This window comes from Anthonomus grandis, chromosome 14, assembly GCF_022605725.1.
Source record: "Anthonomus grandis grandis chromosome 14, icAntGran1.3, whole genome shotgun sequence".
NCBI lineage: Eukaryota > Metazoa > Arthropoda > Insecta > Coleoptera > Curculionidae > Anthonomus > Anthonomus grandis.
This window is the reverse complement of record NC_065559.1, coordinates 4,929,644-4,944,813: the sequence shown is the minus strand read 5'-3', so window position 1 is coordinate 4,944,813 and position 15,170 is coordinate 4,929,644. Positions and strand designations below refer to the sequence as shown.

The 15,170-nt window shown below is 34.5% G+C and overlaps 1 protein-coding gene across 9 annotated transcripts in view; it reads left to right on the top strand.

Annotated features, from left to right (window-relative positions):
• LOC126744540 (kinesin light chain) overlaps nucleotides 1–15,170 on the top strand; it is a 73,519-nt gene that overhangs the window by 29,749 nt on the left and 28,600 nt on the right. For all 9 annotated transcript variants that reach the window (XM_050451995.1, XM_050451993.1, XM_050451991.1 and 6 more), the window contains 4 exons: nucleotides 8,441–8,587; nucleotides 8,649–8,814; nucleotides 11,979–12,094; nucleotides 12,155–12,273. In XM_050451995.1, coding sequence (XP_050307952.1) covers nucleotides 8,441–8,587; nucleotides 8,649–8,814; nucleotides 11,979–12,094; nucleotides 12,155–12,273 — 548 coding nt within the window. The remainder of the gene's footprint in view (nucleotides 1–8,440; nucleotides 8,588–8,648; nucleotides 8,815–11,978; nucleotides 12,095–12,154; nucleotides 12,274–15,170) is intronic.

Sequence of the window (15,170 nt, the reverse complement as noted above, 5' to 3'; positions counted from 1 at the left end):
ACCCTGGTTCGGTTCAGGTAAAAAGCCGCACTGTTGCATTGCCAATGGTGGTTTTTGGATTTAGCCTTGATCGAAAAATTCAAAAATTGGCTGTTGTTAGTTGAGGTTTGTTTGTTGTTTACGTTACCTTCCCATAAAATTAAGTTTTACTTACATGGAATTATTTACCAAATTCCCTAAATAATAACCGGCATGTTTTCTACTTACGGGATGGGAACTGTGACCTCCTATAGCTGGGTGCACTCACGACAAAAAGTGCCACCTTGGTGCCTTAATGAGTTTTACAAACCTGTACTAATTTCACCAATAGTTTGTAAATTTCACCCTGGTTCCGCACTCGTGCGACATTTTTTCTGAATAGATTTCGCTATTAGTGACCGATGAAGCCTTCTTCACAAGAGATGCTATTTTTAATAGTAGGGATAGCCATGTTTGGGACGAAGAATATGCAATTTTTCATAGAAAATATCAGCAACGTCCGTATTTATATCAACTTTTCATATCTAGAGATCACTATCACCAAACTCGCTATAATGGCAATTTTCTTGTACCGCAACACCGTTCTGCAAATTTCCAAAAATCCTTTGCTTTTGTTGCACCTCAAATATGAAACAATATTCCAATTGAAAAAAAAAACTTTAGCAATATCTACCTTTTTTAAAATACATTAAAAATAAACTTTTGCAAGAGCAACGTACAATTTAATGAAAATGTGAGAAAATGTTGAAATTATCTGACTATTTGTGGCTAGATCTGTGCGTTCTCTGTCAGTCCAATTTATAAATAATAATGAATTATTAGTGCTATTCTCCTAGTGACCTATGGGGGGTTCTTGTGCTTGACCGGATACAAAAATTATTGTCATAAACTGAAAATTATTAACTTTATTGTTAAGTATAAATAGTGATTTTTTTTTCTTTAGGTTTTAGTTTTTTATAGGTTTTAGTTTTTGGGGCGCTCTACACATTTCTGAAAATAAGTTCCAGACTTGTGAATAGGTTTATTAATCGCAGGGTAGTCCTTTATTTATCATCAACCGAGATTATTGTTATATTTAAAAATGAAGTGTAATTTATTTTGGGATATATAAAAAGTTTTTGAATTTGAATTTGAACGTCGGTCTGAACGCTTAGCAACGACCGATTTACGTGCTTTTCTTGAAGGAAAAGTTATTTCAGAAAAACTTTTCAATAAACGTTCGAAAGCGTCTGATGAAGCGTCGGCTCACTTTGCTGTACAGGTGAAGATTTGGCTCAACGGTTTGGGCACCGTTAGATTGCCAGAGGTGGAGTAGTGTCACCCGATTTAACGTCGCTAGATTTTTTCCCGTGGGGACATGTACAGTCTTTGGTCTACTAAACTTCAGTAAAAATAGGACAAGACTTAATTGGACGAATTGTAGTAGTATCAAATTTATTCAACTCCGCTGAAATCATGTGCGACGGTTAAATCGGTGTATTCAGGTCGGAGGAAAAAATTTTGAACAATTATTGTGATTCTATTATGTACAAAAGGGAAATTTTAATACGTCTTAGGGCCCTAGTGCCGTGTGATACTTTTCCGGACATGGGTTCCTATAGCCAAATGTTTTCTTCTGTTGCACTGAATAACCCCTAGAAGTTTGATCCCATAGTTCCGAAACACCCTGTAGATGGTTGTACCTATTAATGTGAAAACACTGTACATAGAAGGAAAGTAAAAATAGAAGGAAAATAAAAGTGTTTTTAACTGAATTTGTTAAGTAAATACAAGCAAAAATTTAAATGAAGATCATCATTTTCATGGTATTAGGATTTTTAAGATTCAAGCTTAGGTTTAGATTTATAAGATACAAGATTATCAGGAATAATGAAATAAATTCATTGAAATCCCAAGTTAATTGAAACCTTGTCTCATTTTAGGTGAGGATTACTTTATTTCATAAATTTTAACGAAGAAGTACAAGAAAAATGACAGATTTAACGCAAGTATCTGAAATACTTAACTAAATGTAATTTTGTATTTGAAAACATAACCTCTCAAAAACTTTAATTGTTTTGTTTCCCTATAATTGGCACAACTGAAATTTGTCAGAGTGACCAACATCGAAAGGACACAATCACGCAAAATGGCGGCCACCTAGTAGTGGTAATTTACTTTTCATCGAATTGGCAGTCCATGTATATTTATTTATTAAGTTCGTGGATGTGGCTGCATCATTTTAATATGGTCTAGTAACTTGTCATATTCAAATCAAAAACAAAATGGCGCCCTAAGATTAAAACATTTGACGCTCCGCCATTTTGTTTTGTGACAAGTGACAGATGATAGGTGGCATGATCGGGAGCCACGAATGTGAGGATTTCAACTGTCACTTTTTGTGCGCATGACCAGGCAATGGTTACCAGTGTTTTTTTAACTTTATCACCCAAAGGTGTAAAATCTTAGACGTTTAGGACATATGTTCATAGGAACTTTTTTGCTTGATTTCGTCCAAGGAACACGCCTCTAAATTTGTCGTAATATGAAAAAAAACACCCTGTATATTATCAAAATTGTCGCAGCTTAAGAACAAAAACTAGAAAAGGTATGATGACAGTTTTCTATAATATACCAGAAGCGTCTTTAAATGAAATTTATGCTTAGGGTTTGTTGGGTTAAACTAATATTGTTACAGGCGGAGTATATGTATACCTACCAACAAGGTCAAGAGAGTCTTCTATGAAAATCGTATAAATTTGATCAATTACATCTTTGACACTAATCCTTATTCCAAGTTCTTTGTGGCTAAATACTTAAGATCATTTGTGTTTATTGATGGTAATTTGAAGATGGATGGTCCTTGTGATAAATGATGACTAAAATAGTAAATAGAGTCTCAATGTTCTCTGAAGTTTGGTCACAACGTAATGATTAATAAAATAAACTGTCCATATGTTTTATTTAAATGCAGGTAAGGACAGGTCACTAATATATGAGTGACTGTACCATATGAATTTAATTATCTTAATTAAAATATCTCATAATTTTAGTGTAGTCAGGGTTATTTTATTATATTGTATTTAACTGTGAAACTTTAGGGTCAACTTTTATGTATTACTTTTATTTCATTCTACTAACCGCTTTTTGTACCTTGAATAGTAAATAAATAAATAGAAACAGTCGTGATAGCAAGACATTCAATATTAGCCAGTCGGTTGCACCTGATGGTTATTACAAGATTTTTTTTTTAAAAAATGCCATCACTGAGAGTTAAAGCAGTTCTTTTCTTATTTATAAACGTCTCCGTGGCCAAATTTAAATTCCCACAGACTTTCGCGTGGCTTTCATTGATCGCCGATGACTCACTCTTTTAAAGCAACGACGGTGACGCGACAAAACGAAGAAAACGTGGGAAATCCTAATTAGGAATATGCGCCATTATTTACATCGGTTGGATAATTTGTGTTATTTTGCTTAATAGAGTGTGGGTCTTAACACAGATTTATTTAAATATAGGAAGATGGCGGTGTCGCTCAAAGAAATCAAACCAAATGTATGTCGAGGGTTTTTTTAATTAGCAAAGCGCTTTCAATCTTTAAGCCATTATTTTGTAAGACCCTGTTTATTTTCTAAAGAATTGAAATATTTTTCTTAGTCATTAAGATAAAATTTATCAGAGGTCCAGGATATTTACAAAACTAAAGCTAGCTCAGCGGTACCGTAAGTAACCAAATACGGTTTACACTTAGCGTTTCCCCTCGGGAATTATTTTTATGGGTTTCGATAAAAGAGTCTGAGATAAATATTTGGTTTATAAAATGCATTTAAGTTTTGGTCACTAAAGAGTGAAGTTATTTAATAAAAACAATTTTAATTATTATAATTTGTATAATAACAATATTACATAGTACAGATGGGTAAATTATACGAATTTCCAATTAAAAAACTACTATAATTATTTAGGTTCAAATACCATATAGCCTGAGCCGTTCTCTCTCTTAAAAGGCATTCAGTTTTCTAGCTATTAGTAAAAAGTTCTGGAAAATCATTTATATAAAGAAGAAAGAGAGAACAGATTCTTGGGGCATACCAAGGATTTTGCCATAAAAAGCTTGATACGTACCTATTACATTCTTGCTGTATTATACATCAGACCATAATTCTTTTAACTAATAGAAATTATCTGTATAAAGTGTCGAATAACGAATAAACATACGGGAACAATAAAAATCCCAACTTTGGAGGTCGATTTCTCGGCATCTATAGATGCTATCGGGAAAATTCCAACGGTTTTGACTTAGTTTCGTCCTTCTGAATCCAACGAGACCATCCACAAGGTCGTAGCTCTCATATTAGCCGAGATCTTGCATTTTTAGAGCCCATTTTTGCACCCAAAAACGAGGTCAAAAAAATTACTTTTTCTGAATTTTCAAAGTGCTCTCATTCCTTTAGTTCTGCTCGAATCCCGTTATAACCCGGTGTTTTCATGATGTAGGTGATGAGAACAAGCCGCTGGTATAGTCAGTTCGAATTCGAAAAATATCAATTTTTGGTGAAAAAATTCGATACGGGGGGCTATACCCGAAAAATGAAAAATCCCAAACTTTGGAGGTCGATTTCTCCGTTTCTATAGATGCTATCGGGAAAATTCCAACGGTTTTGACTTAGTTTTGTCCTTCTGAATCCAACGAGACCATCCACTAGTTCGTAGCTCTCATATTAACCGAGATCTCGCATTTTTAGAGCCCATTTTAGGCTCAAAAACGAGGTCGTAAAATGACTTTTTTCCGAAACTTCAAAGTGCTCTCATTCCTTTAGTTCTGCTCGAATCCCGTTATAACCCGGTGTTTTTGTGATGTATGTGATGAGAACAAGCCGCTGGTATAGTCAGTTCAAATTCGAAAAATATCAATTTTTGGTGAAAAAATTCGATACGGGGGGGTATACCCGAAAAAAGAAAAATCCCAAACTTTGGAGGTCGATTTCTCGGCTTCTATGGATGCTATCGGGAAAATTTCAACGGTTTTGAGTTAGTTTCGTTCTTCTGAATCCAACGAGACCATCCACTAGTTCGTAGCTCTCATATTAGCCGAGATCTCGCATTTTTAGAGCCCATTTTTAGGCTCAAAAACGAGGTCGTAAAATGACTTTTTTCCGAAATTTCAAAGTGCTCTCATTCCTTTAGTTCTGCTCGAATCTCGTTATAACCCGGTGTTTTCGTGATGTAGGTGATGAGACCAAGCCGGTGGTATAGTCAGTTCGAATTCGAAAAATATCAATTTTTGGTGAAAAAATTCGATACGGGGGGGTATACCCGAAAAATGAAAAATCCCAAACTTTGGAGGTCGATTTCTCGGCTTCTATAGATGCTATCGGGAAAATTTCAACGGTTTTGACTTAGTTTTGTCCTTCTGAATCCAACGAGACCATCCGCAAGATCGTAGCTCTCATATTAGCCGAGATCTCGCATTTTTAGAGCCCATTTTTAGGCTCAAAAACGAGATCGAAAAGTGACTTTTTCTGAATTTTCATAGTGCTCTCATTCCTTTAGTTCTGCTCGAATCCCGTTATAACCCGGTGTTTTCGTGATGTAGGTGATGGGAACAAGCCGCTGGTATAGTCAGTTCGAATTCGAAAAATATCAATTTTTGGTGAAAAAATTCGATACGGGGGGGTATACCCGAAAAATGAAAAATCCCAAACTTTGGAGGTCGATTTCTCGGCTTCTATAGATGCTATCGGGAAAATTTCAACGGTTTTGACTTAGTTTTGTCCTTCTGAATCCAACGAGACCATCCGCAAGATCGTAGCTCTCATATTAGCCGAGATCTCGCATTTTTAGAACCCATTTTTGGGCTCAAAAACGAGGTCGTACAATGACTTTTTTCCGAAACTTCAAAGTGCTCTCATTCCTTTAGTTCTGCTCGAATCCCGTTATAACCCGGTGTTTTCGTGATGTAGGTGATGAGAACAAGCCGCTGGTATAGTCAGTTCGAATTCGAAAAATATCAATTTTTGGTGAAAAAATTCGATACGGGGGGGTATAACCGAAAAATTAAAAATCCCAAACTTTGGAGGTCGATTTCTTGGCTTCTATGGATGCTATCGGGAAAATTTCAACGGTTTTGACTTAGTTTCGTTCTTCTGAATCCAACGAGACCATCCGCAAGATCGTAGCTCTCATATTAGCCGAGATCTCGCATTTTTAGAACCCATTTTTGGGCTCAAAAACGAGGTCGTAAAATGACTTTTTTCCGAAACTTCAAAGTGCTCTCATTCCTTTAGTTCTGCTCGAATCCCGTTATAACCCGGTGTTTTCGTGATGTAGGTGATGAGAACAAGCCGCTGGTATAGTCAGTTCGAATTCGAAAAATATCAATTTTTGGTGAAAAAATTCGATACGCGGGGGTATACCCGAAAAATGAAAAATCCCAAACTTTGGAGGTCGATATCTCGGCTTCTATAGATGCTATCGGGAAAATTCCAACGGTTTTGACTTAGTTTTGTCCTTCTGAATCCAACGAGACCATCCACAAGGTTGTAGCTCGCATATTAGCTGAGATCTCGCATTTTTAGAGCCCATTTTTAGGCTCAAAAACGAGGTCGTAAAATGACTTTTTTCCGAAACTTCAAAGTGCTCTCATTCCTTTAGTTCTGCTCGAATCCTGTTATAACCCGGTGTTTTCGTGATGTATGTGATGAGAACAAGCCGCTGGTATAGTCAGTTCGAATTCGAAAAAAAGCAATTTTTCTCGAAAAAATTCGATACGGGGGGGGGTATACCCGAAAAATGAAAAATCCCGAACTTTGGAGGTCGATTTCTTGGCTTCTATGGTTGCTATCGGGAAAATTTCAACGGTTTTGATTTAGTTTTGTCCTTCTGAATCCAACGAGTCCATCCACTATTTCGTAGCTCTCATATTAGCCGAGATCTCGCATTTTTAGGGCCCATTTCTGGGCTTAAAAACGAGATCGAAAAGTGACTTTTTCCGAATTTTCAAAGTGCTCTCATTCCCTTAGTTCTGCTCGAATCCCGTTATAACCCAGTGTTTTCGTGATGTATGTGATGAGAACAAGCCACTGATATAGTCAGTTCGAATTCGACAAATATCAATTTTTGGTGAAAAAATTCGATACGGGGGGGTATACCCGAAAAATGAAAAATCCCAAATTTTGGAGGTTGATTTCTCGGCTTCTATGGGCACTATCGGGAAAATTCCAACGGTTTTGACTTAGTTACGTCCTTCTAAATCCAACGAAACCATCCACAAGGTTGTAGCTCGCATATTAGCCGAGATCTCGCATTTTTAGAGCCCATTTTTAGGCTCAAAAACGAGGTCGTAAAATGACTTTTTTCCGAAATTTCAAAGTGCTCTCATTCCTTTAGTTCAGCTCGAATCCCGTTATAACCCGGTGTTTTCGTGATGTATGTGATGAGAACAAGCCGCTGGTATAGTCAGTTCGAATTCGAAAAATATCAATTTTTGGTGAAAAAATTCGATACGGGGGGGTACCCGAAAAATGAAAAATCCCAAACTTTGGAGATCGATTTCTCGGCTTCTATAGATGCTATCGGGAAAATTCCAACGGTTTTGACTTAGTTTTGTCCTTCTGAATCTAACGAGACCATCCACTAGTTCGTAGCTCTCATATTAGCCGAGATCTCGCATTTTTAGAGCCCATTTTTAGGCTCAAAAACGAGGTCGTAAAATGACTTTTTTCCGAAACTTCAAAGTGCTCTCATTCCCCTAGTTCTGTTCGAATCCCGTTATAACCCGGTGTTTTCGTGATGTAGGTGATGAGAACAAGCCGCTGGCATAGACAGTTCGAATTCGAAAAATATCAATTTTGTGTGCATAAATTAGTTTTGAAAATGCTTTTTTAATTGATATCAGCATTTGCATTAATAGAGTTATTAATGGGAAAAGACTTGTATATTTGCGTGTCATCAGGGTATAGATGATACTGACAGTATTGCAGGGATTTTACGATATTTGTGCTAAAGATACTATAAAACAAAGTCCCAATATTGAACCCTGAGGAACGCCTACCGTTACCCGCTCTAAATTAGAAAATATATCCTCTACAACTACCCTTTGAAACCTATCAGTTAAATATGAAAAAACAAGATTATAAGTGGTTTCCTCAAAACCAACATGTTTTAAAATCGCGATTAGCAACTTGTGATTTCGAACGCTTTAGTTAATCTAATAGAACCAAAGCAGTTGCTTGGTTTTGATCATGAGTACTCACTATATCATCTATTATGTCACAAAGAGCAGTATTGCAGCTAAATCCCAATCTAAAACCAGATTGTTTCTATCAGATCCAGAAGAATTCTATTACTGTTTAAAAATCAATTGATTTGATATTCCATTATTTTTTCTAATACTTTTGAGAGTACAGGCAAAATTGAAATGGATCGAAAATGGCTAAATTCAGTCTGATTATTTAAATAACAAATCATTGCCCTTTTCAGGTGATTATGCACCTAGCAAACCATTTGCAAATCGTAGAGGCAGAAAAGCAAAAACTAAGAGCTCAGGTCCGCAGATTAGTTCAGGAAAACGCTTGGCTCCGTGATGAACTGGCGTCGACGCAGCAAAGACTTCAGGCTAGCGAACAAGTAAGTAATGATTATAAATTATCCAGTCAATACGATAATTATTTATTAATGTCCTATATAGACAGTGGCCCAACTAGAAGAGGAGAAACGCCATCTCGAATTCATGAGGTCGGTATGCAAGTACGACCAGGACCAAGAGGAAGGTCCGGGTGGTGAGGGAAGGAGTCGAGAGAAATCCGACCCTGTTGTTGACTTGTTTCCTGACGACCAAGATGATGAGAGAAGTAGTAAGTTATTCATTCATGTTAGGATGTAAAGATTTTTGTTAGTATCAAATTATTTAATTGAGTTCCATGGGTGGAGTAAGAGTGAAGGAAATAAAAAATACATCAATTTTTACTACATGGGAATTATAATAATAATTATCTTTAATCAATAAAAGTGCAAGTATACAAGTTTCACAATGAACTGCGGCCAGGGCTTTCTTAAAGAGTAGACTTTTTAGATAATTTGGCAACGTCGATTAAGCATAAAAATCTGATCTTTCAAAAATACTGTCAGTAATGCGGTGTTGCTACTTCTATTTCTTAAGTTGAACACTCTGTGTATTATTATTTTGTTAATTCTACATAAGTTTTCACATGAATTTCCTCAAGACAAAAGCTATTAATATGAACTTATTGGCTGGAAGAGGTTGAACTTAATTAGTGGACTATGTTAATTATTTTTTCAATTAATAAATACAGGGTGGCCGAGAATTAGTCTCGAAAGTTACAGTGACAAACCTTAAGAAATGAAGAAGTGTGGGATTATTCGTAAAATTGTTTTAAACTCGCTTTTAATAAGCCGATTGCAGTCTTCAAATTTAAAGCGAAAAAGGTCACCGTGCTATTTGGAACTTATGAAAGCCGTAACTAGATCATAAACCTTCTAATTAAATGCGATATACATTGTAGAATTGCTCTAATTTAGAATTGATGTTGAAGAAGGGCAATTTAGGCCCTATTATTGAGGTGCCTGGAAGTTTATTGCTACAGTAAAAGGAGATACATGTCTATTTATTTTAGGACTTAATTAACACTTTCCAGAAAAATGTCATGCTTCGGGCTTGGGGTCTAAGTTTTCCTTATGTTTCGCTAGCACCCCATTAGCAAAATACTGCCTTCCAAAGCATAAAAGTGATTAGCTGACATTTTTGTCAAAATTCAGTTTTTTACACAATCACAATTCTACATGTCACTATTTTTATTTTACTAAACGAGTACTTTTTATTAATAACATTGATGCAAAGATTACTATGCATGAGAGAATTAATAGAAAATGAAATAGTAAAACTTAATTTTCTCGGATTTAACTTAAATGCAGTTAGCCACATTTATGCTTTCTTTGGCAGAATAATATTCTATGAACATTCACGCTGAACTTCATAAGAATCACCTTGTGAATGTTTGAAGTTTCCTCTCCCAGGAACATTTATGAAAAATAGCCAACATTGTATCAGTATTACCACGCATTGTTTACCACAAATTCAGTTCCAAGAATATGCAACGTTGCATCCCCACATTTTTTAATCTTTGCCCAGTCAGCATCGTTAGTCTGCAATCTGTAATTTTAGCATCAGAATAGTATTTAATAAGCACGTTACTATGCCCCTTACTACTCACCTGTTCTTCGCCATTAAAATGATTTAAAAAATACCCTAACTTAAATCGGTATAAGTAGCATAAATACTTGGATAAAACAATCAATAACAGTGTATTACATAAAGTTCCATAATTTAATTTGGCTGTTTTACAACTTTCCTAATATTATTCCTAGTTTCATCGCGAAATGTTAAGGTTTGCTTTTCGTAATTTCTGTGTGTAAACTTGTATAGTGCTTTTCTTTAATGTCCCCCCCTCTCTTTATTTTTTGAACAAAATATTGAAACTTGAGGTAATGCAATTGATGAATGAATAGTATATTTCAAAGCAAAATTGACACATGAAAATTTTAAGATGGCTGCTGGGCGCCATCTTGAAAAACAAAATTAAATGGAAAGGGTGGTCTTGTGGCACACCATTTTGAGGCTCCTGACGAGTACTTTATAACCCTAGAATATCTTTACCTACTACAAAATGGTGGTACATTTAATAATTTCCTGAATACATTAACACTTATTTTGATATATCGAATAAATGCATTGAGTTCAATTGAGAAGGTGCTGGAAATGGTTGCCCTTGAACTTCTTGACACAAGAACAGTAGGTCCGAAATTTCACACCGAACATTTTCAAATACACTAACATCGATATTTCTATACATATTCGTTATTGTTTGTCGTAAAGCCAATGCTGAAGCAGCTACAGTTTCGTACACCTTTTGCTTCAAATAACCCTATAAAGAAAAGTCTACAGGTGTCAAATCTGGTGAGCGAGCTGGCCATTCCACAGGTCCTCAACGGCCAATGCAACAACCGGGGAAATTGTTATCTAAATAGTTCTGAACTTGTCTGGAGTAGTGTGGTGGAACTCCATCTTGATGGAATACAATATCCATATCGAGTTCATTAGGATTCGTTTCGACAATTTCGGTGATTAGGTCAATAGTATTTTCCAGCATATCCAAATACAGTTCCTCTGTTAAATTTTGTTCGATGAATAGAGGCCCCCACAATATGGTTTCCCAATACAATGATATTCACGTTCATTTTTTCTGGATATTGAGTATGAGTTTCCCGGAAGACGTGAGGATTAGTGTCACTCCAATAAGGACAATTTTGTCTATGAACATTACCGTTGAGAAAAAATGTACATTTATCACTAAAACAAATATTATGGGTATATAACTCGCGATAACGTTTTTACCGTAAACCCTTCGTCAGAAATTCCACTATTTTAGCGCTAAAATAATTAAAATACTACAAGAGGTTCCTAAGTTATATTCAGTTCTGTCTGCCTCTTTTTATTGAAAACTGTAGCACAAAATAGCTCTGTAGCTGAAGATTCAAACCATCTCAAGTTCATCGTTTACCAGTTGATCTTTTATCCTGTTCTTTCTACATGTTTACAGTAATGTTAAATGCAATGCTTTTAGTTTCATACGATTTTAATAAATTTTAGTATACACAGGGTTGTTTAGTTTGTTGGAAGTTGATACCAACTTGAAACGGTAATTTAAATCTGGGAAGAAGAGAAAAGTCGGCCCGATCTGATGAATATGGTGGCCGTTCGATAAGTTTTGTGGAGTTCTTGGTCACAAAATGTGTTAACAATGAGTGGTGCGTTATCGTGCTGCAAAGTCCACAAGTTTTCTTTCCACATGTTTAGTCTCCAAACGCCGCATAATGATCTGATAATATTGCTCACCTTCTGGCAAGAATTATTGAAAAAGAATTACTAAATACAACTGTTTCCTAAAAAATAATAAATCTTAAAAAGATAAAATTCTAAAGACTTTATTACTTTATACAGATTTGTCCCCAACACCGCAAAACCAACTAAATCTATCGCAGCAAGTTAACGCAGGCTACGAAATCCCTGCTCGTTTACGTACTCTCCACAACTTGGTTATACAATACGCTTCACAGGTATGTTTTAAAAAGCTGATTGTTTATTTTTCCCGGGTATATTAACTGAATTTTTCGCAGAGTCGTTATGAAGTAGCAGTACCGCTTTGCAAACAGGCTTTAGAAGATTTAGAGAGGACGAGCGGACACGACCATCCAGATGTCGCCACTATGCTTAATATTTTAGCACTCGTTTACAGGTGAGTTTTAGTTCATGATGTCTCGTAATCATATTATACAATCGTAGGAATCCAATTCCAATTTATTTAATAATTTTCCAATAAATTTATATAACCGAAGGCAGTACACAAAAAACAGCACACAAATCATAAATAAGTGTATATCACCTTAGGTATATACTAAATTTATTATATACATGTTCCGTAACTTTATTACGGACCATTTGAAGTTTTTTTATATTTCTAATTTCAGGTTTAATTAATTTTAAAATTGTTTGCCCTAAGTATTCTATAAAATAGATATTAAGCTATTTGTGATTAGGTGGTAAAAACAGATTGTTATGTACATTACTTCTGGTTCCTTGAGAATGATAAATGTCTCTTTGAGATATTAGTTTTATGTACAAATGAGCAAACATTTTTTATGTAAAGTCAAGGTACAATACTGATATATAACAATTCAGATGAGTATAGTTTGTTCTTTTTGTAAATTACCTTGAGAATATAATTTTGGAGAACTTTCAAAGATTGAAAATTTGATTTTTGTATATACCACTCCACAGTGGCGGATTTGCCGGTGAGGCAAGGGAGGCGACGCCTCACCTTGCATAAATATTTAAAAAAATACGATATTATATAGTAGCATTCGTTTAAAAAATGAAAATCAATTAATATTTAAAACCTTTTAAAATTAATTTCGGTAAAATAGTAGTATATAAATCCGGTAAATCCTATTGGTCAGCGGTACCTTCCCGTCGCCTCAACATTTAACTTTATGAACGTGCTCTTTGAGCTATACCCGCCCGCGCAATCACAAAATATCGCCACCGAATGGTCCGATTGAGGCGATCTTCGCTGTCGCCGCATGAAAAACCGCAAGATACCTGGTACGGAACGATTTCAAATTTGGAAAAGCCCGCTGGCAGTCAAGTGGCGGGCGGAGAACAGCACGTTATTAGCAGCCTAGAAAATAGAAAATTTCTATGTTGTTTTGTTATTGAATATTGTTGTTTTTTTTTGAATAAACATGAATTATTTATTTTTGTAGTGTTAAGTGTTTGTGATTTAGACTTTACAAAACATTTTTAATTAATTATAAAAAGTCATGGCTGTGTTTGGCCCTAAATATGACCCATTACTTTGTTTGCTGGAAATTCCGTTTTCCAGAAGAACGGAAAATGAAAAAAGAGATATTCTTACTATTGGTAGACCTCAGCCATCTTTATGCAATTTAAAAGAAGATAAAAGATCAGGTAAAGAAAGGGCGATGATGATAATTTGGAAAGTAGTAGTTTAAATTTCATGTATGGCAATATATTTTTTTACATTTCATCTTTGAAATATTAGTATGTAGTAAACTTCTACTAATAATGTAATATAAAAAATAATCATAATATATAATATTTATGTTATTATTATTTTTTATTTAATAATACTAATTATTTTTAAGAATAAAATAATATATTGTTATAAAATCTAATCTATTTTAATATTTATACATATACAATTTTATTCTTGTTTCCTGCCATACATGATGTTTCAAACCACATATACTCAACCGATTTAAAGTAAACCTACTTATGCCAAATAATGTTTTTTTATAATTTTTTTAAATGACTAAATATATAGAATTGGGCTGACTATACCTTTCTTCATTATTCATCCTCTTTTAAATGTTGATCGACCTAAATATTAGAAAATAATGATTATATTATATTTATTTATTTCAAATTTTCCTTAAATCATTTTTTTTTTTTATTAAACATTGTAAAAATATAGGTCGATCAACCACAAGTACTAATTACGTTTCAGGCTCAAAGTATTTTCGTTCCTTTCAATCATCTTGGTACAATACCTATCCTTGGTTGTGTGGGAGTATACATGCTCAAAAATTATATTTTGTTGGCCATGTGTTCTTCTTTCACATGTAAAGTCTGTCTGGGTCAAAGAAGGATACTATGACCTTAAAAATTTGCAACGGTCAGCAAAAAAGCATGCGGAATCAGGCAATCATTTAACATCATTTATGAATTTAAAAAGACTAGAAAAAAACATGTCAACAATAAAAGATTTACTACAGGAAAATGTCTCACATTGTAAAATCATATATAATGAGAAAGTTAGAAAAAACAGAATGTTATTTAGTAACTTAATTGATACCACTATACTCCTAGCAAAACAAGAACTGTCATTTCGTGGTCATCGAGGAAGAGGTTCGGAAAATAGGGGAAACTTTATTGATTTTTTTAATCCCAAAATAAAATATAATGAAAAACTACGAAATCATATTGAAAAGCTTGGAAAATCATTTTGTTCCAAAAACCATTCAAAATTATTTAATTTTTTGCATAAGTGAAGTAATTAAAGAAGAGATTAATCAGCAACTTAAAGACAAGGATTTTTTTGCCGTAATTGTAGATGATACCACCAACATTACTGAAAAATCTCAGTGTGCAGTGTCACTAAGATATGTCGAGAAAAAATCTCTGAATATTTATGAACGATTTTTGGGTTTTTACGATGTGAGTGATGACCGAACTTCAGAAGCCTTATACACATTAGTTGCCAGCGTTTTATCTCCATTTAATTACAAAGAAAAGCTGGTGGCACAGATGGGCATCCAGATCCAAGATTGTTTTGCTACTAACAAATGAATACATCAACGTTATCTCCGTGTTTGAAAATATTATGAATGATCGATCTTCAGGTGCGGTCTCTATTAATAGTGCTAAAGGATTTCTAAAATCTTTTTTAGAATTTGAATTTCTATTTCTTTTAAATGTGTTTAGCGAAATTTTCTTAAAAACAGATTTTCATTATGACAATTTAAAAAAAAAACATTTGATGTTGTCCTATGCAAAAAATATGTTGATACATGTATTGCGCAACTAGGCGAATTAAGGACAGATGATATTTTG